Below are 21,862 nucleotides of genomic sequence, written 5' to 3' on the forward strand. Positions count from 1 at the left end.
GATCAGATTTGAGTGGAATAAGGATATATTAGTCTGTAGTGCTATAATAAATGCAGAGGTAAATGAATGTGAAAGAAGAGAAAGTTCTGCCCTACTAAAGGAACCCAAGGATGGGCTAATAATGTGTCTGTTGGCAGTGACTGTCTGCCTAAGAGAACCTAATAAGAGCAAAGTCATGACCAGAGGTGATATCTGGTGCATGAAATTTACATGAGAAACAAGGTATTTCCATAAACTCTAGGTATCTCCTCATAAAATACAGCAAAAACGAATTAACTATATACTGAAGATACCTGGAAGATTCCAATTTGATAAAAGTTAGTATCTCCAAAATAGGTACTAATTAATATCTTGTCCTTGAAGCAGTGAGACATGCAAACTTCCTTGTCCTAAATATGTAAATCATGAAGGAACAGCATCAAGCAAACTTAGACCAAATTATGTTCTATGTCCTAAATGGTCACTTTTCAAAAACATCCAAGACTGCAAGAAGTTATTACCAAATGCAGTTTGAACAGACACATGGTGTTTAAATCTCATATGTGATTCTGGATTAGATGTCTGACCTATAAAAAACATGATGGGAACAACTTACAAATTTGAATGAAACCCATGGATTAGATTCCCTGATTTTGAATGTTTTTATACTAAGGAAGTGCAAACACAGAGTTAAGGAGAAACTGGGCATTGTGTCTACCGCGTATTTCAAGAAGGTCAGAAATGAGGGCATTTGAATGAAGCTTGTTAGTTGTTAAATGGAATTCCAATCAGTGAGACACAGAGAAGCCACACCTTTAAGAAGTCAAATTGGGAGTCTTCATTGAAATGCTGTTGTCTGCAAGCAGACTCATGTCCCCAAAAGCTTGCAGGCCTGAATGTAGCTAGCACAATGCTTACAAAGGCAAAAACCACATGTGGTATGAGGAATTAAACCTAACAAGTGTTTTACATAAGTAAAACAAACCAGGTGAGGAACAATAAGGGGCTTTGGGTAAGAATTCCCTGGAACAAGGCTTTTTTGGAGCTAAACACATCTTCAGTTCAAAGAATGACCTATTTCATCTCTACATTTTTTCCAGAAGGTCTCCACCCTCTATTAAGGTGTCAAAATGGCAGTGAGGACAAAATGGCATTACTTAGTCTCAGTATCTATATTCCACTGTGAGCTCTATTATTTCTACAACATGAATGTAAACTTGAAATTATTTCAAAATAAATAGTTAAAAAAATTCCTAGGCTATGGATTGAGGGAATTGGTGTATTCTACCTTCTTATTTTTTTTCTGCCTAATAAGAGAACGATTTTTTAAGGTTATAATTCACCCAGAGAGTTGCCTATTAACAAAGCCACTATGTTCTATATAAGAATTTATGGGATTACTTCACTTAATATGATTTTTTTCTAAGTCTTTCCATTTCCTAACAAATGGGGCGATGTCGTTCTTTCTGACAGCAGCATAGACTTCCATTGTGTACAAATACCACATCTTGTTGATCCACTCATCAACTGAGGGACATCTAGGTTGGTTCCATATCTTTGCTATGGTAAATAGCAATGAACATTGTTGTGCTAGTGGATTTAGTATGTCCTTGTTTCTGGATGACTGGGTAAATGCCAAGTAGTGGAATTGCTGGGTCATAGGGGAGCACTATGTTTAGTCTTTTGAGAAACTCAAAGGAACTTAGGCTCAATGGTTTCCCTCATTTGTCATAATCAGTACAAACCTTGGGCTCTCCTAGCAGAGATTTGCAATAGAGCAAAACCTTGATACATAAGGCCATATAGTATGAAGCTAATTGAAAGGACCTCCAGGATATAGAAACAAAAGCCATATAATGAATGATTGTTGTCCTTAATGTACTATGTTATCTCTCATCTCTTTTGCTGTCCCTTGGTTATCTCATATTGTTACAGTATTCCACTTTGTTACCTGATATATCGGATATATTTGTATTTGGTTATTTGAAATTGGATAGGTTAGGGGGGGAAAACAAGATGAGGGGTGAGTGTGTGGGGGAAATGGGGACCAAGACATGAGAAAGGGTATCAATGTATGTGAATTAATGCACCTCCTATCTGGCAAATATCATGTAACCCTTCTATTAATTACAATAAAAATATATGAAAAAAAAGAATTTATGGGAATCCCAGCTTTCTGGAAACTTACCTTTCAGAACTGTCTTTGTTCAACTTATATATAACCTATCAAAATAGCCAAAGGACAATGAGGACCCAGTTAGACAGTATGTAACCGTTTACTTACAGTTTTGGGAAAAGAAGTTTATAGAGTCATTACATTCCCTAAAAAAATGACTAATGATTTGATAATGTCCCTCTGTCAATAAAATGGGAGTGGAAGGCAGAGAATTTTTGGAGTGGGAATTAAGAACTGAGAGGAAGGAAAACACTTAACCATTTCAGTCCATCCTGGTGGGAAACATAAGAGCACAGGCAATGAAGAAACACTGGAAGTGGTCCAGGTAGATTTAATCCCTAAGGAACCCCCCTCCTCAACCTACTTCCTCCAACTAGGCTCCATCTGCCATATCACAATAATCCTTTGAGACTGGAATCCATCAAGGAATTCTTCTATTTATTAGGCCTTTCCTAATCCTGTGAGGAAAGGCCCTCAGACTCACAGGTTTGTTGTACTAATCTCTTGGCAGTTCTTCATCCAATCAAGTTGATAATTATGATAAAGCATCACAGTGGCAAAATTTGATACATTTCTGTTGTTTATTTTTCCCTTGTTTTTCAAGGCTTATAATCTCAAGAGCATTCTACCTTTTTCGTGCTACTCTGAGGTATTTCTGAAGGCCTGCTTTCTAAAAATCTAGTAGTTTTCGTGTTTTGCCTCTTATTGGACACTGCCAAATAGAATTAGTAGAGTTTACCGGAGAAATAGAAGATCTTAGAATCATGTAATAAACAACCCAAATAAGACACTGTATAATTCGTTTTTCTCATTTAGTTGAATCTGCATCTGAAATTCAATTCAGTTTTAATTTTTTTTTTTAATTCTTGGATTTTGAGCTCAGGCATCTTTTCACTGAGCAGATGCTAGAGCCGTATCTCCAATTTTGATTATTTTTTAAATTGGGTCTCATTTTTTGCCTTCACCACCTGGGTACTCAATCCTCTTCTACCATAGGCAGATGATAGGCACATACTGCTCTCAAGCCCAACTCAGTCTGCTGAGATAAGGACCTTATCAACATTTTTATTCAAGCTGGCCTTGAACTATGATTCTTCCAACCTCTGATTGCAAGGAGGATTACAGGCATGAGCTACTGACACTGGCTAAAGTTTTACTTCTTAATTGGCTTGATGTTTAATTTTAGAATTAGAAGACACTTCATTTCATTGAATACAGTTTCCCAATGTTTTAGTTCTATAGATCTAGAATTTTGCTGTGTTATTGATCGTTTCTCATTCAGTTTAGCTTTTTATTATTTTGTCTTCACTCCTCCTAAGTCTTAACAAAATATCTAATTTTAAACCAATTCCAAGCTTAATGTAATATATATTAGATTTTCTGGTGACCTGATGTATCTACTGATTTCTCCTTTTATCAGATGTTCAGAGAATTCCAGCTTCTTACAAGAACTGATATTTGTAAGAAAACACGGCATATTTTGGAATCCTATTCAGAAAATGTACTGACTGCTTTTTCAGTGGCAGACAATCCAATAAACATTGCATTACAAGAAAAAATGAAGCAGTACACAGATGAAGACATGCTGAAATGTTAGTAAACCTGGGCACAGGGTGAGCTGGACTCAGCTGTCTGTACAACTCAGGATAATTAAGAAAGTTCCACTGTAGTAATAAGTAAAGTTCAAGAAAATAATTGGCAGTTAGAAAAAAAGTTCATGTCAGTGAAGTGCATGTTTATATTTTAAAAGTACATTCATTATTATAAATCTGTATTTGGGCAAAATTATATAGTTAGTGTGTGTGTGCCAATCTTGGACTCAGGTTCAGGACACTGTCACTGACCACTTTTGTTCAAGGCTAGTACTCTATCACTTGAGCCATACCCCTACGTTGAGTTTTCTATTGGTTAATTGGTGATGGGTCTCATGGACTTTCCTTCCAGAACTGGCTTCAAATGGTGACCCTCAGATCTCAGCCTCCTGTGAATCTAGGACTCCAAATGTGAGCCACTGGTACCCAGCTAGTATGCTGTTGGTTTTTATAATGGAAGTCAGGAGAAAACGCTGGGCAAAATCATCCTGGCAGATGGATATAGTGCAGAACTCTCATCTCTTGAGGAAGTAGCCTGGAGGCCATGCATGCAATTTTGAGAACTTGGCTAGATGTTGGTTTAAAAAGATTGTGTGGATGGGGCTGGGTAGTCTGGGTGTGTGTCCTAGTGGTAGAGTGCTTGCCTAGCATGCCCAAAGCCCCGGGATCCTGGGTACTACATACACAGAAAAGGCCACAAGTGGTGCTATGTCTCAAATGGTAGAGCACTAGCCTCGAGAAAGCTTATGGACAGTGCCCAGGCCCTGAGTTCAAGCCCCAGGACTGGCAAAAAAAAAAAAAAAAGATTGTGTGGAACACTCATCTGTATGTAGAAAACAAGCAAAAACACCATACAGATGTTTTAACACTACCTTTGCTTACAATTGCTGACAATCTTACCTGGCCTGTGAACACGCTTGCTTTGACAGACATGAAGATGACAGCCATGTGTGTACTTCTCCCAGATGTTTTTGGGGATGACTCTAGTCTTTTTGTTGTTGTGAATGAGAAGGTATGCAATATGTTAAGTCATTGCTTTAAAACCTTCATCTGATTACTTACAAGCAAGCGAGTGGTCTATTTTGGAAGTATATTTTATCATATTTGCATCTGTGCTAACGTGCAACGAGCTTACTGATTGCAGTATTAGTGTTCAGAGCAGGCATATTTGACTAGTTAGTTATGGTGGACTAGTGACTTCTCTTTGATTTCTTTTTCCTGGTGCAAGTCTCCACACCTGTGCTGGAGGTTAAAAATCCTTTCAACATCGAGGTTTGTGAGTTTTCTTTATATCTGGACAAAGAGAAGCTCACTCAAGTGGATGACTGTGTCTCAGGGCTGGCTGCACTTGTGGCTGCCTTTCATGTGTTTAGGATTGAATATCCAAGAAGACTGTGGCAAACCCTCAACTTCCTACAGACCTTGATCTTTGATATGCACAGTCCCCATTTTCCTTCTTCCAAAGAAAAGGAAGAGGAAACAGGATCCCAAACCTCAATCACTTAACAGAAGTTAAAGAGTGTATCTGGGATGTAATCTGTAGCCCAATAAAACTTTATATACATGACTTTGATTTAGGGTGTGGTAGAAGTAGGTGTTAGAAAACCACCTTGTACCAAATGTACGAATAAATCCCAAGGCTTCCTTTTCTCTGCCTTGTTTGTGGAAGTCTGTAATAAAATACTACTTAGGTGCTCTTAATGTGAACCGAGTTCTTAGACATTCCATTGTCCAAGTTACACTTTGAAGAGGGTTTTCGTTTTTCAAAAACATTACAGCTGAGATAATCAAATCCTGTGGATTCACGTCCAATCTAGAAGTCCAGCAGTGGCGTGTGTGTCACCATGGCCTGCCTCTCTGGTCTGAGCATTGGTTAGAAACATTCCGAGATGGAGTGCTTAAGAAGGGACATAGAAATCCAGTTCTTCTTACCCTTTTCAGCCAACCATGATAGCACAAGGTTCTGCTACCTGTGCCCTGCCCTCATCTCCACTGCTTCCCTCCCTACAGACCCACCGGCACCCACAAGCTAATGCCCATGAACCAATGCCAGAACTCTGCTCCAACTACACTCTATTCACTTTGGCTCTTTTGCACAGGAAAAAGTACAAAATTAGTTTTAAGGTGCACTTTGATGTGATCATCAACATATCAATGTTTCTAATTCGTCTGGAATGCTAAAGTTGAGGGTGGGTAAAGAAACATTTAATCCTGTTACTATCTGCATCACATGGGATGAGTGTTTCCTAGGTCATTTCACCAAATTAACTGTTAAAGGTTGTCTAGTTTTCTTTCTTTCCTTCTCACTGCGATGTGCCTTGGTTACAAACGTGCCTTTATTTCTTCCAATTATCTCCTCTTATTAAAAAAAAAAGTCTACAGCCTGGCTTACTCATTTTCCACCAAATGAATTTTCAAAGTTCCTAAAGATGCCCTTCTTTACAAATCAAGTGTCCTGCCTGTGGCTGAGCCTGAATGGCAACTCCTCTTGGCTGGAAAAATGGGGGTGGAGGTAGGGGAGGCAGGTACAATGCTGATAGTTGATGAGGAGGATGAAGCAGCAGCATGCAAGTCTGGCACCACATGACGAAGACAAGCACTGACCTCAAGGATGGGCTCATGACGATGTTGTCTTTTCACAGGTGCATCTACCCTAGTGTCTAGCTTAGCACTGCCACTTCAATACTACTTGACTAATAGACCCTGTTTTCTTTGGGGCCTGAGTCTACTGAATCTATACATTGTATATTGTAGCTTGTAATAAATGTCAACCTGAAGATAGGTTTTACTTTATATTTTAGTGTGTGTGTGTGTGTGTGTGTGTGTGTGTGTGTGCCTTTTATGAAGGGTGCTTATGGCACAGACATATAATTCTAGCTACTCAGAAGGCTGAAATCTGAGGATCACAGTATGAAGCCAGCCTGGAATTTTTGAAAAGCCCATGAGATTCTTATCTTTGATTAACTATCAAAAGAATCTGGAAATGGAGCTATGGCTTAAGTGGTAGAGCACTAGCTAGGAGCAAAGAAAGAGAAAGAGAAAGAGAGAGAGAGAAACCATGTCATCATAGAGTCTCATCCCCCAACCCTGTAGTGGTCTCAATCAATAATTTCTTTACACTTGATACTGTTCCTGTACTTGTTCTAATCTCTCTTCTTCAACAAGCTTCCTTATAAATCATAAATATATTTAAAACAATCTACAACCAAGATTTTATTTTATTTACAACAGGTGAAAGAAGTACAATTTGAATGTACAAATTATGAACAGAAGGTTAAAAAGGGGAAAGAAAGCCCAACAACAAAAAACTTAATTCATGCAAAGAAATGAATGGAATCCTGTACATGTCACTCACAGACCATACTTTATCCATTGATTATGATGATCACAAAGGACTAATAATACCCTCCCAACATGTCGCACCAAAGGAATGAGTGACCAAGGAAAGGGTGGGACTTCCCTCTGAATTCAGACAGCATGCTACAAAACCTACTTCCTACTGTAAAAACAGTCCTCGGATGTACATCTAATCCTGGAATTAGAAAGTACTTCACCAAACTGACAAAATAATTTACGTTTTCCCTTAGAAATGCATTCTTCACAAAGAAACACTGTCAGCTATCATTTTATAGATAATCAAAGGTTTTCATTTAAAGTGCATCCGAATACTCATATATTGAAGCAAAGCATTTTCTTAAAAAAAAAAAAAAAGGAAAAAAAAGGACTCCTTCCAGACGAGGGTTCTCTAATAACTGCTTTGGGAATCATGTCCCTGGCCTGCGAGCACTGAGAACTGGGTGTCTGCTGGTATTGCTCTCCCACACCTCAGCAGTTTGGTAAAATCCATACACTGGTTCTTCAGCCTACTCTGAATGAGACCTTTGGGTTTGGACAGCAACGCAGTATCTGGGACAGAGCTCTTTAAGAAGTCGTGTCTCCATCCATAGACTGAGCACTTCACCTCTGTAAAGCACCACAGTTCTGTCCATGACAATCAGGAGTTGAAGTTCTTACAAACCTCCCTCTGGCGTGTAACCTCATAGTCTTCTGATGCTACATGGCTCCTCTCCTTACCCAGGGCACCACAACTCTTGAGACTGATGCCATTCATTTATCTTCATACGCTTTATTTTTCAATTCCAGTCTTTTATATACATGTTTTTGGTAAAAGAGTAAAGATGCTGGTGAAAGTAACTGGTTTAACATTTCCTAATGCGTGCAAAAGTAAAAACACTGATTCAAAAAAGAAAACAAAGTACTTTCTACAAGACTATACAGCCCAGCAAATGATGACAAGCAGTTAGGCGATATCATGACTTGAAAAGTTATACTTCGCATAATGTTGCAATTCAAAATATGGCACAAAATGAACAATACAGATAACAGTCCCACTGGCTGAATGTAGCCACGTTTTGACTAATTTGGTTTGAGTCGAAATTCAATTATATAAAAAGGTCTCTCAAAGTATTGAAAAAGAAACAGTGTACATGAAAGAGAATTCAACAATGTTTACAAAATGCCAAAAGTTCTTACTTTGCCCTTCCCTTATCCATAAATAATGAAGTTGCCCTTTGCCCCACCCCCACCCGCCCCTCAGCCTCAAAAAGATTTACAAAGATAAATTTAGCTCAGTGAACAGAACCAAAAGATGACTGTTGTTAGACAGTACCTGGTTAAAAGCTCAAGCACTTTCATAAGAATTCATATATATTGTCTTCTGAGGAATATAAATAATCCAATAGTGTTGCTCTTTTGGAGACTTCTCACTTAGGAGGTCATAAAGGTCCTTGTGCTTTGAGTAAAACATGAGCTTTAAAGCAGAAAGCTGACTGTACTTGGGATTTGCCACCTTCAAAGTTCATTGTGAGAATTCTTCTCTGCAGCTTTGAACATCAGGATGGAGTTGAAAATTTTGAGAGCAGGACCCAGCTTAATGCTCATGATTTTAACAATGTCTGTCTGAGTCATAAGTAAAAATGCTTCTCCATCAATTTGCTAAAACAAGAGAAAGAAACAAAAGAATGTGGATTCATCAAGTGTACTGTCATGGGAAATATCAGCTGACTTCTACACAGCCATCTGTAGGAAGGGACTCAAAATCCATGTGCACATTTCCTGACATGAGCTTTTACTGAAGACAATACATCCAACCCGTGAACTGAGAACAGTGAAACTCACCCAAAAGGGAAGGTAGCTATGCATCTCCGTATCAATTCTGAATTAATGTCCACTCCAGAACTAGAAAAACCTAGGGTGCCACACATGGATATCATAGCACTTTTTTTTTCTTTCACAGTATTCAGCATTGCACCTGTCAGGAGGCTGGTTTGGGGCAGTCTACCAAAGTGGCTGGGTGGGGAGAGCCTTAAAGGGTGTCAGACTGTCAAAACTCCTTTGTTAGCAGTGTCACCCTGGCCTTGTTCAGGATAGACTGTAGAGAAGCCCACACAGAAGCAGAGGGACCTGCTGAAAGGTTACTTCATGAAGCCAACTGGAGGATGATGATAGCTCAGACTAAAATAGTAGTTACAGAGGGAGACAGAGTATGTTGGGTGCATTTTTTAAATATACAGGTTTTCAATAGATGTGAGGACAGCAGCCAAGGCTGGTTTCAAATAAAAGTCTATCCTATACTTGTGTTGCCTTTTGTGGAGAACTTATGAAGCTTTAGTTCAATTTGCAATGTTTTACTTTTACCATTCAAAACTAATACCCATTTGACTTAGTGAGTCACTTCAGAGGAAGGACTGTATTTTTTTTTTGACATATTCTTCTCACCAAACCATTTCATAGATGAAACATACAAGGTATAAATCTAACAAATGCTCACTCAGATGTATGAATAAGGAGTTAATAGACACATTGAGTGAGGGATTTCTTCAGAGAATGTGTCCAAGTGTGTCTTGTGTCTCCTAAGAATAAATGAAAGCTAAATACCAGTGCAAATCTGATTATTTTGAGTTTGAACTTAAATTGTCCTTTAAACTAAATATCAGTGCAAATCTGTGTGGACTATATCTCCATAGTACCAAAAAAAACAGCACTTACAAAATAAATGTCCCACAAAATGTATTTTCACAAATGTTTATCATTTTCAAAATCAGTGGCCACATGATTCTTTCAAAGAAAGCCTAGCAGCTCCTCTGTGGACCTAAAACTACCCAGGGTTAGAAAACTGATGGAAGGTAAGTCTATGATGACATTAGGATTCAGCTCTTAGAGAAAGAAACCCCAAAGCAGAATAACGAACAACCAAACTAAAAGTCAGCTAGAAGAAAAGATGAGTTATTTCTGCAGTAAGAACATAAATCAGGAAAGTATGCTGAAGTCAGAGCCTCATCTTAACAGCATCCATCTGAAGGATTATCAGTAAACCGCAGCTGATGGCCTATGCCTGGATTCTGAGATTCCCTATGCTCCTGTAGCACCAGTAATTGAAAGTGTGCAATTCATAGCAGTTGGGTTATATACAGGGGCAAACAAGGTATACCTGCAACAACTACAGTTAGCAGATGTTGGAGAAAGTCTTCTGAGATCAAGCTATTTCCTGCGCCTTGGCAGTATATACAGAGGGGTAATGGCATGCTCTGACAAGCAGCCTATTTTCTCAGGTTTCTAATGAAGAGCTCCTGCTGCACAGTGACAGAATCACTCCTACCACCGGAGAAGTGACTAAGATTTAAAAGACTATTTTAACAATGGTAGCAATACTACTCATTATAAGCATCAAATGAACTACTCAGTATTATTAGAGTAATACTGGAAAATAATGGTAACTAGTTTATTAACAATGGTTGTTTTCTGTGCTATAGACTGTCAAGTGCATACTATTAAGTTTTGGGGGATTTTTTTTCAGGGGAGATTTTTATTAAGAGTTTAGTGTTGGGCCAGGAGTTTGGCCTAGTGGTACAGTGCTTGTCTACCATACACAAAGACCCATATTTGGTTCCTTAGCATCACTTATATAGAAAATGCTGGAAGTGGTAGAGCTCTAGCCTTGAGAAAACCCAAGGACAGTGCTCAGGAGCTGAGTTCAAGCTCCAAGGCTAGCAAAAAAATAAAACTAAAAATAAAGAGTCTAGTGCTATATTTTATAGGGAACCATCAAATGGTACTTATTCATTTGAATCTCATTTTCTACCATGACGTTTTTATAAAGGCAACTATGCCCCAGTTTGTGAAATTCCACAAGAGTCATGTCTTCCTGACAGCCAGTCCAACTCATTTCCCCATTCTCTACATCTGAAACTTAATACTTTATCCCATGAAATAACACGCTGCAATGCAGCAGAACACTTACTTCATCTTTAAATACTTTTCCATGTTCTTCACACCCAGGTAGGCTCTGGATGAATTCCGATACCTGCCAAAAATAAAGAGTAAAAATTCTTGATATAAAAATGTCAATATAATGTTGCAAGTTCAAAACATTTAGCATATGTGTTTCTAGTATTTCGCTCAGAATAATTTCCTCCCACTGGACGGGCTCCCTGGATTCAATTTCTTCTGCATGTCTGTACACTGACACCACATCACTGTCAGCTGCTACTGAGAACTTTGGTTGGGCTGAACTGATTCCCTTGTGAAATGGATCTGGTTGTTGTTTAGCTTATCAGGTGTGTGTCCAATTACACATTTCACCAGAAGTTTGGTCAGGTTGTACATACAATACACTTGGATTATTGTCACTGTTCAGCTACAGACTCAAAACGCAATCAGGGGTAAGTACCTTGGGAACATGTAGAAAGTCTCCATAATTACTACATGATTCTAGTATTTTTAAAAATAAAGTTGGATTTTCCATGTTACAGACACAAAACTCAAGCAATAGTATTGAAAAGTAGAAAAATATTCAAGTAAACTCTTATAGACAAAGAAAAAGAATAGTTTCCTTCATCTGGAAAGAAGGTAAAGAGCCAAACCAGACAGACAGACAGACAGACACACACACACACACACATACACACACACACACAATCCAACAGTCTTTAACCCAATACTCCTGTTTTTGTTTTTGTTTTTGTTTTTTGAGCCTGACAAACAAAAACAAAACCTACCTCATCTGTGCTCCATTTGGAAACTCTACTAGCAGGGATTCCGGCGACAGTTGGAAGAAGTTTGCTTTGCTGCTCCCAGCGCAAGGGTAGACATGGAATTGGGGACTTAAAAGACAGAAATACAGCTGATCGACGTTGGGCCTGCTGTACAGCAGGTTCTTCCCGGGCACCTGCTCAAATGAAACAAGGGACAAGTCACTATGGAAAAGCAGAAAGAGAATAGGAAAGTCCCAAATGCCAGGCATCTCCTCAGGGAATGCGGCGAGGGAATAAGTAGAGGTAGTTCTTAAAAGCCAAAATGTTGGTTCTGCTCAACATCGTACTGAAAAAATATACTCCCTTTTGTCTTTACTAAAGGTCACTATAATAATCAGGACAGTCAACCTATATGCTTACTACATATAGCTAAAGCATGCTTCATTTTTATTGTTCCATGTTGCCTCCTTTGTGTTCAGACAAGTAATATGCCTTGGTTTTAGTTGCAAGGAAAGAAACTTTGATCTCTGCAAAATTGTTTTTGATGCTGGGAAGGTAGAAGCTGCCCATTTGCAGGCTCAAGTATAGCAACTATGTTTATACCATAGTTAATCGTAGTTATAGAGCTTAATCTCTTATCTCAGGCCTTGTTTAATTTACTAATCGTATTGGCTATTTGAATCGCAATTGAACATGGTTTGAATAGGATGTTTAGAAATGACTGTGATAAGAATGAGAGAGAAAAAAAGGCAAACCCCTTTTGTCCCTTGGTTTGTGCTGATCAAATTTAAAACTGAAGACTACTGTGTTTATGTGCTGTATTGCTGCAGCTCCCCTCAACAGTCACCCTCTAGCAAATGACCTTTGGTGCCCTTGGAACTCGTGACTCAGTTCTTCAAAGATTATCTCCTTGTGGTCCTTCAGCACAGAACCCTTTCCTGAAATTACTTATTTGAAGTCAGGAGGAAGAAAGATACCTTGTCCACATTTATTCTCCTTTTATATGCAGCTTAGCCATAAGGATACTACTTCATGTCTACAATGAGTCTGCCAAATGGTACCTAGTTTAGGGCTTTGTATCTCTAAGAATATACTAAAGTAAACTTTTTGTTTTCCTCTTTTGAAGAATAATATTTATAAAAAGGGGTATAAGTCATAAACATATAGCTGAATGGAACACACCTCTGCAGCCAGAAGCTGAATCAAAGAGTGAAAGTGATTACACATCTAGCACGGAGAATGACTTCTCTGTCTAGGAGCAGCATCCACTCATTTACTCAGCTTTAGAATTATCTTCAGATGGCTTTTGAACATACCAAAAAGAGTGTGTGTGCTGGGAAGACACATACCTTTTCAAGAATGTGTGCACATGTTTCAGAACACATATATTCCTTGCAAAGTACAACACTATGAGGTCAGAGAAACATTCTAGAGAAATATTCTTAAAAAAAAAAGAAAAGAAAAATGCTAGGGCTGGGATGTAGTTCACTGGCAAAGTGCTTGCCTAGCAAATGCAATGTCCTGGGTTCAATATCCAGTACTAAAAAAGAAAAGACAAGAGAAAAAAATACCTGCTGTGTTAAAGCATTGTCACCACTGTCATAAAACAGGCATATGGTATCCTGCATTCATACAAGTGTGATACAATACTCTCCTACATCTGAAATGCTAGATGATAGAATGAAAAAGCACTTTGGTTTTAGACTTGATCAGACATTTCCAACAAAAGGCCCACAGGATGGTATAAGACTGCTCTGTAAAGAAATTACTTTTTTTTTTTTTTTTGTGCTGGTTCTGGGGCCTGAACTCAGGGCCTGGTTGCTGTCTATCAGCTTCTTTTGCTCAAGGTTAGAGCTCTACCATTTAAGCCAAAGCTCCTCTTCCAGCTTTATTGGTGGTTAACTGTTAGAGATGAATATCATGGACTTTCTGCCTTTGTTGTCTTTGAACCACGCCCCTCAAATCTATCTCAGCCTCCTGAATAGCTGGAATTATAGCTATGAGCCATTAGCACCCACCTTAAAATTGTACTTTCTTAAACAGGATTTCTTTTATTAATTTCACAGATCTAACTTCTACTGTGCATGAACATCAGTTTTAAAAAGAGAGACAGTTTTAAACACCAGGAAAAGAAATCCCCAATCATATAAAAACAACAACCACACATTACAACCACTGTATGCATACAAAGATGACCAAATAAAGCAAGATTCAGCCTAACAGTATTTTGTCCAATCTGTCAAGGATGAACAGTGAGAGCTCCATAGGAGATACTAAAACTTTGAACCATAGTCAAACACAGCATTGTTTCAAACAGAAGCAATAGCCAGACACTGTTTATTTCCATGTGTTCATGACATTAATATTTAATCATCTACTCACTCATGCAGGAAGAGAAGATCAATTACTTCTGTACTTTGATTGTGTTCAACTAATTGCCATGTTACAAAAAAAAAAAAATAGCAAGCTGCCAAAATAGAAAGTAAGGCTTCTCTAGGAGAATTGGTACCTTCAGTTTACTTTTTCAGTCCACAAAATGCCACAATCTTATTCAAAGAATAAAAGTCGGGAAATAATCCACAGTATTAGTGGAAACTATCACAATGTTCACGCTAAGCTATCTGTGGGAGGAATAATAAATCAATTTGTGTCAAGACTTAAACAAGGGGGTCACTCATGGCCTTACTGAGTCTTACATCTCACTGGCATGGGAAAGAAATTGAGAGTAGTTGCTTCTAATACTTCATTAAGTGGCCCCCAATGGCACCTCACGAGGCAAGCCTTGGAAGGGATGTTTAGCACTGAGAAATGGGATGGTGTACAAACAGTACAGAGCACCTAGAAAGATCAAGAGAGTGAGCCCAGAATGGAGCACATCCACCTGACCTTCAGCTCCTGCCTGAAGAAAATTCAAGCCAGAACCCAAATGGGTGCAATAAACATTAAGTGCTCTTTACAAAAGACAGAGAATTTTGGGGCCGGGAGTTTGGCCTAGTGGTTAAAGTGCTTGCCTAGCATGCATGAAGACCCGAGTTCGATTCCTCGGTACCACATATAGAAAAAAGCTGGAAGTGATGCTGAGGCTCAAGTGGTAGAGCTCTAGCCTTAAGAAAGTCCAAGGACAGTGCTCAGGCCCTGAGCTCAAGCCCAGGACTGGCAAAAAAAAAAAAAAAAGACAGAGAATTTAGTCTGCATACAAAAATAACCAAACAAAAAATGATCACAACAGGGCCTTTGATTGAAAAAAAAAGAAAAGCCAGGCGCAGTGGCTCATGCCTGTTATCCTAGCTACTTAGGAGGTTGAGATCTGAGGATCATGGTTCAAAGCCAGCCTGGGCACTAAAGTCTGGGAGACTCTTATCTCCAATTAACCATTAGAAAACTGGAACTGGTGCTGTGGCTCAAGAGGTAGAGCAGTAGCTGAAGCTGAAGACTCAGGGATAGCACCCAGGCCCAAAGTCCAAGCCCCACAAGCAACAACAACAACAAATTAAAGTTCTATCAAACAGAAAAGGAGCACTGATTTAATTAAAGGAGTTGTTTTGTGATTTTAGTATGCCACAGGGGGCAGAAACTTTACAAAATGAAAAAGCAGAGCAGGATATGAATGGAGTGTTTGCCTAGCATGAACAAAGATGCAGGTTCAATTCCTTGGTACACACTTAGGAAAAGCCAGAAGTGGTGCTGTGGCTTATGCAGTAGAGCTCCAGCCTTGAGAAAGCCCAAGGACAGTGTTCAGGGACCTGAGTTCAAGCCCTAGAACTGGCAAAAAAAATAAAAAAAGAAATAGGAAATGATGCTGTTCAATTCTATGTTAATGGTAAAAAAAAGAAATTTAAGCAATTGGAGAAACATGTATAGAACATGGAAAATGAATCTGTTATAAAAACATGAATTTTCCATACTATTGATACATTACTTCCTCATCTACAGCTGCAGCTGGACCCTTCTGGGGCTTCCCCGAGACCCAGCCTCTCAGGGAAAGTCCTGGCACATGGCCTGCCTGCAGGCCCTGCACCAGTGCAGTGCCACTGCTTGTCTAACCATTCTATGCAACGTGAGCTCCCAAACAAAGCTGTCAATGCTTGGCTCCACTCCAAGAAAAATATATTTCCAGTCAAGAAGGAGACAAATGGGGCAGAAATAATAAGCCTAAGTATAACTGAAGGAAGTTTTTTTTTAATCTAAAACAGACATGGGTTAAAACAAAACAAAAAACCAAGACTGCTCATTAGAAACCCTCCTCCTCCTGAAAAAAATCACAAAAGAAGACTGAATTTAAGTCAGGTCCCTATTCTCAAAACCTAAAAGACTGAACTGAATTAGGATGGCCTAATAATCCCTCAAGTATGAAATGGGTATTTTGGTTAGTCTCTTTTCCACATTTTATTTTTTTAAGGAAAAACAAACAAAAGTACTTGCTGGATAGAGTGGGTACTGTGGCAAGGGACTCGAGTCATTTTTTCCAGAACTGAATCGTTCATTCTCCTGCTTGTTGAGTGCCAGTGACTCTGAGCAGCCCACGGAGGCTCCACTTTCCACCAGCACCCCAGAATCCGTCAGTTCTAAGACACAAAGATTTCACTTTCTCGCTCAGATCTGGGATAACTCCGAAGCAACTCACAGCCTCTGTGGCCTCTATGGTCACTTTATCACAACTCAGCTTCTCACTGTCCAGTCTAGCTCCTATCACTCTTCTAATACTTACCAACCACATCCCAACTGACTCTACCTGAGCCTACAGACAGCCCAATCTATGAAGCTCAGGTTGTGGTTAGAGACCCGAGTAGCCAAGGGCCTACCTAGGACCTGGGATAACTCCAGTGTCGCCATGGAATCCATGCTCTCAGATACTATTAGACCTGGGTTAGAGAAGGAAGACGGCCAATCAACTATTGGATAGTAAGATGATAAGGTAAATTATATATCTCTCATGGATTCTTGGAAAACAAGCAATTATTGAAAAAGCATGATGAAAGTCTAAAGCAAAAAAAAAGACGTTGAGTAAAAGCCAGCTTTAAGAAAAAACAAGATGATTTGGGGCCGGGAGTTTTGCCTAGTGGTTAAAGTGCTTGCCTATCATGCATGAAGACCCGGGTTCGATTCCTCGGTACCACATACATAGAAAAAAGCCGGAAGTGGTGCTGAGGCTCAAGTGGTACAGCTCTAGCCTTGAGAAAATCCAAGGACAGTGCTCAGGCCCTGAGCTCAAGCCCAGGCAAAAAAAAAAGAAAAAACAAGATGGAAGTGGTGCTGTGGCTCAAGTGATAGAGCACTAGCCTTGAGCTGAAGAGCTCAAGGACAGCACCCAGACCCAGAGTTCATGCCCCAGGACTGACCAAAAAAAAAAAATAATAATAAAGAAAAAGAAAAGAAATTAATAAGATTTCACTACAGATTAAGTTAATTCTTATCCAAAGTGTTTTAAAAATGAAAAAGAAATGTTATCAAACTCATTTAGGAAGCTGAAGGTGGATAGATAGTAAAGGAGAAAATTAAAGGACAATCTTATAGAGAAATCTTTGTGTTAAATTCACAAAACAACTTTTCAATTTTCTAGGTTTTTTTTTTTCTTTTTTGGACAGTCCTGGGGCTTGAACTCAAGGCCTAAGCACTCTCTTTGGGATTTTCTCAAGGCTAGCACTCTAACTCTTGAGCCACAGAACCACTTTGGCTTTTTCTGTGTATGTGGTACCAAGTAATTGAATCCAAGGCTTTGTGAACGCTAGGCAAGCACTCTACCACTAGGCCACACTTCCAGTCCAACTTTTCATTTCTTTGAATACGGGTCTTGACCTAACTTGTAATGAAAACTGTTGGAATTATAGGCATACACAGCATGCCCAACAAAAGAATTTATTATATAAGACTCCTTTCCATCGATAAAAAGTAAGACATTATATTTATTAAACCACAGATTTTGTGGGTAAGAAAAATTAATGATTTTGAAAACTTATTAACTCAAGAACTGTATATGCATTCCACCTATCTTTCTTTGTAAACAAAAACTCAAAATAAGAAAAAAGAAAAACTACCAAAAAAGGAGACCATCATATCAAATATTTTTTTAAGTCTTAAATTCTAACTAACTGAACAATGTTCAGAAAAATAATCAAAATTGGTTCTGCAAATAAAAACTTAAATAGACCCCCAAATTAACAATACTACTTAAAAAGTTGAGGGAAGGGTAAGACACCAGGAGGAGGAAGAGAGGACGAACAGAGGGTGAAGAAGAATGAGTAGATTTGATATAGGTTGTTTGTATGCATGAAAACAGAACAATGGAACCTGGAGAAACTGTTTTAAAAGAGGGAAGTATAAGGAAGTAATAAAGGTGGTGAGGCTGACCCTAATTCATCCTAATATACTACATACAGATGTGAAGTATCATAATGGAACTGGTGTTGCACTAAAAAAGGTTCAGAGCCTAGAAAATCCTATTATGAATCTATATAAGCCTTCTTAAGGTGGATATAACTAACACCTATTCCACAATACTACCACAGCAATCAATAACAAGGAATACCATACCCACTGATGCAGTCAGTTCTCAGGATATTAGCCCCATATAGATTTTATACCAGAGGATACTGAGGCACAGCCACATAACTAGACCACAGTAATAGAGCTACATTAAACACTAGAAACATGCTGATGACAGCACAGAACACAGCATTCAATTTAATCGTTAATTGCTGTTTTATGACAATCAGATATGAAAACCAAAGCAGCACTTACGGAATAAATCCTTGTAAGCAAACAATCATTATGGTGCCATTCTAGAATGTTACAATCTAGAGGACAAAATGCACATGACTAAGCATCAGCTTAACAATCATTAAGCTGATAACCAGGTTGGCAATTTCTTCTTTTTTTTTTGGTCTGTTGTGGGGCTTTGAACTCTGGCCCTACCTCTGGGCCTGGGTGTTGTCTTTGAACTCTTCAGTTCAAGGATACTGCCCTACCGGAGCCACAGCACCACTTCCAGTTTTCTAGTGGTTAACTGGAGATATGTCTCACAGATCTTAGTGCCGGGGTTGGCTTTGAACCTTGCTTCTCAGATCTCAGCCTCCTGCGTAGCTAGGATTACAGGTGTGAGCCAATGCACCCAGCCAGATTGGAATTTTCTTACAGAAATAAGTATTAAACAGTTATAAGAATTACAAGCATAATCTATACTATAACTAATAATTATTATGACTTCATTGCTTAAGTAAATCATTAACCAGATTGTTAGACAAGTTACTTTCTCCAGTACATCTTAAAACTTTTTTTTTTTTTTTTTTTTTTTTTTGCCAGTCCTGGGCTTGAGCTCAAGGCCTGAGCACTGTCCTTGGGCTTTCTCAAGGCTTGAGCTCTATAACTTGAGCCTCAGCACCACTTCTGGCTTTTTTCTATATGTGGTACCGAGGAATCAAACCTGGGTCTTCATGCATGCTAGGCAAGCACTTTAACCACTAGGCCAAACTCCTGGCCCCAACATCTTAAAACTTTTGTTCATGTGATCTTCTTTTCATTTTGCGGTCTTTCACTAAGATCATATTCTATTTGGATTTCAAAACACATTCTGAATTGAATTGTAAGCATATGAAGCAACCACCAATAATAAAAAAGTAAATGTATCACAAGACCTAACGAGAATACCTTCCTGAATTTCATGCTTTATTTATCTTGAACACTAAACTTCTATTGCAACCATAAAGCAACCAAATAAAGTGTGACTGAGGTTTATCTGCAACATGTGGCTGATGTATTTATTCGTTTACCTTTTCTGTGTTGCCCTGTACCAACAAGCTATCTCCCCAGTCTGTAATTAAAATTTTGATTACTGAATACTGACCATTATAACCATCAATATGGGAGATTACTATAGATACCTTTGGCTTCTTGTGATGGCCTCACTTCTGTTTCTTTTCTTTCTTCAGAGTTTTCTTTGCCTTCATCAGCATGCTGGTCTCTGAGGAAAACAGGTGTTTCAATATTTTGTAAGAAATTTTTCAAAATGGTTCAGAACAGCATCATATCTTTTTCTTAAAAACAAATGGTGCCAAAAACATGTTAGAGAGAATATGTAGCTCTACCACAATGCAGATAATACGAATGACTCTAAACTTGTAGGAGGCTTGGGAAGGAATGGATTCATTAAAACTGTTAAGCCAAGAGCTTAAAGGAGTGGAGGGCTGGGAACGGGTGGTTCATGGCTGCTATCCTCGCTAGTCAGGAGGATGAGAACAAAGGATTGTGGTTTGAAGCTAGTGTGGGCAGAAAACTCTGGGAGATGCTTACCTCCAAAATTAACCACCTAAAAGCTGGAAATGGAAAGCAGTGGCTCAAATGAAAATGTGCCAGCCTTGAGTGAAAAGGCCAAGTGAGAGCATGAGGCCCTAAGTTCAATCACAAGTACCAGCATCCAAAATAAAAAAAAATAATAAAATAATGAGTTAGGTGCACACTACTCATTTTGATCTAAATATTAACGATAGGTTTAAAAATTCCAACCTAATACATCCCATTCTCAAGGTTCAAAATAAACCCCACTTTGCAATTTCCCCAGACTATTGGGAATATGGCTATCCTACCCTATCTGGCTATATATGTCAGTGATTTATAATACTTTGACTCAGACTGTAAATTTAGTATTAAGTTTCAAGATCAAGGTAAATACATTTCAAAGAAATAGCCCAACAAAATGTGAAAGAGGGGATTCTATGGTTTTAGCTAGAAACAAATGTATTCTCTAAGATTATGATACTGGCACACAATGTTGCTAACACAGTAATCATGAGATACATATTCACTATTTTACAGGAAAATTATTTCCAAGAGTAAATGTAAAATTTCATTTGAACCTGAGTTCTCTGGCTTAATTACCAAACTAAAAATAACTTGCCACAGTAGCTGAAAAGTACTCACACTAATTAGAGAATAGGGAAGATTTACTGTGACTATGCAATGAAAACATTTTTCAAAGACATTGAGAAAGCTCTGAACTAAGATTTTAATTATCCGTTCCATTTAGACTGTCCATAGCATGTTTAATTTAGCATCAGCTCAATTAAATGAGTGGTTGTGCTCATTCCATAGGAAGAAAGGAACGGAGCAAGAAAGAATAACAATAATAATCGAATAAAAGACTTCTTTGAGGTTTTTTGATTACCTGAGGTATTGATAGGAAAGTTTGTTCTCTGTAAAAACAATGCGGAAGTAATAGTAATGGCCAAAAAATATTTCAATGTACTTTGAATGAAACTATAAACTAACTCACAAACTTCTAACTTTGCTTATATTAACATGGAAAAAAAACACTGAATCCACAATTGTATTTCAGTAAGTACTGTGGCCAAAGAAAAATTAGTTGAAAGTGATTATATTAATATCTGTCAGACACAAATATTCATATTGCAGTGGTTTATTTTTATTAAAAATTTTATTAACACTGAGTTTTTACATCATATTTCAAATGTCATGCTCTAAAAACAAGCATTCAAGAAAAATATTTCTATATGCAATCATTGGCCCACAAATTTAAGAATATATTTAAAATTAAGCAGAATCTTTGTATGTCATAGATGCATATCGATCTATACAATATATCAATATATGTCTATAGACTATATATCTTATATATGTCTATATACCAATGGTTTAATTTTAATCTGGCATTTCCCATAGTCAGTGAGAGCAAATTCCCAATTCACTGTGCTTTTCTTAGAAATTTTGATGGACGATTAAAAGCACAACTAAAAACTAAAACCAAGTTTTCAACCAAGTTTTTTGTGCCTGTATATTTTTCATGATCAGAAATAACATACTGATAATCAACAGCTATCCTGGGGTTTTAGTAAAGTAATCTGGATCAAATAAAGATACAAAACTTTTAAAAGAGAAAAGTTCCTTCATGTTGTTCCAGGCAAACACAACAAATTACTTTTTTCTTAAAAATAAGAAAAGACTATTCCCAGGAATAAACAGAGACAGAAAGGGAAAAGTTAAGTATTTGCCACCAGAAGTTTCTTCATGTACAGATCTGCCAAAATCTATCCTAAAAGTAAAATAGAAGCTATGTGTGCTCTTCTATTATT

At 38.1% G+C, this 21,862-nt stretch overlaps 2 protein-coding genes across 6 annotated transcripts in view; one reads left to right on the forward strand and one right to left on the reverse strand.

Annotated features, from left to right (window-relative positions):
- Positions 1-5,320, forward strand: part of Samd3 (sterile alpha motif domain containing 3) — an 82,044-nt gene extending 76,724 nt beyond the window's left edge. Inside the window, 3 exon segments of the mRNA XM_090338142.1 lie at positions 3,576-3,747; positions 4,677-4,759; positions 4,942-5,320. Coding sequence (XP_090194268.1) covers positions 3,576-3,747; positions 4,677-4,759; positions 4,942-5,253 — 567 coding nt within the window. The 3' untranslated portion in view covers positions 5,254-5,320.
- Positions 5,321-8,333: 3,013 nt separating this feature from the next.
- Positions 8,334-21,862, reverse strand: part of L3mbtl3 (L3MBTL histone methyl-lysine binding protein 3) — a 93,535-nt gene continuing 80,006 nt past the window's right edge. For 3 of the 5 annotated variants that reach the window (XM_090338139.1, XM_090338137.1, XM_090338141.1), the window contains 4 exons: positions 19,658-19,737; positions 11,805-11,977; positions 11,048-11,110; positions 8,334-8,742 (listed from right to left, as the gene is read on the reverse strand). In XM_090338139.1, the coding sequence (XP_090194265.1) occupies positions 8,599-8,742; positions 11,048-11,110; positions 11,805-11,977; positions 19,658-19,737 (460 nt within the window). In that variant the 3' untranslated portion in view covers positions 8,334-8,598. The remainder of the gene's footprint in view (positions 8,743-11,047; positions 11,111-11,804; positions 11,978-19,657; positions 19,738-21,862) is intronic. The other 2 variants (XM_090338140.1, XM_090338138.1) reach the window with 1 other exon arrangement.

This window comes from Megascapheus bottae, chromosome 8 (assembly GCF_031878675.1).
Source record: "Megascapheus bottae isolate mThoBot1 chromosome 8, mThoBot2.hap1, whole genome shotgun sequence".
In the NCBI taxonomy this organism is placed as follows: Eukaryota; Metazoa; Chordata; class Mammalia; order Rodentia; family Geomyidae; genus Megascapheus; species Megascapheus bottae.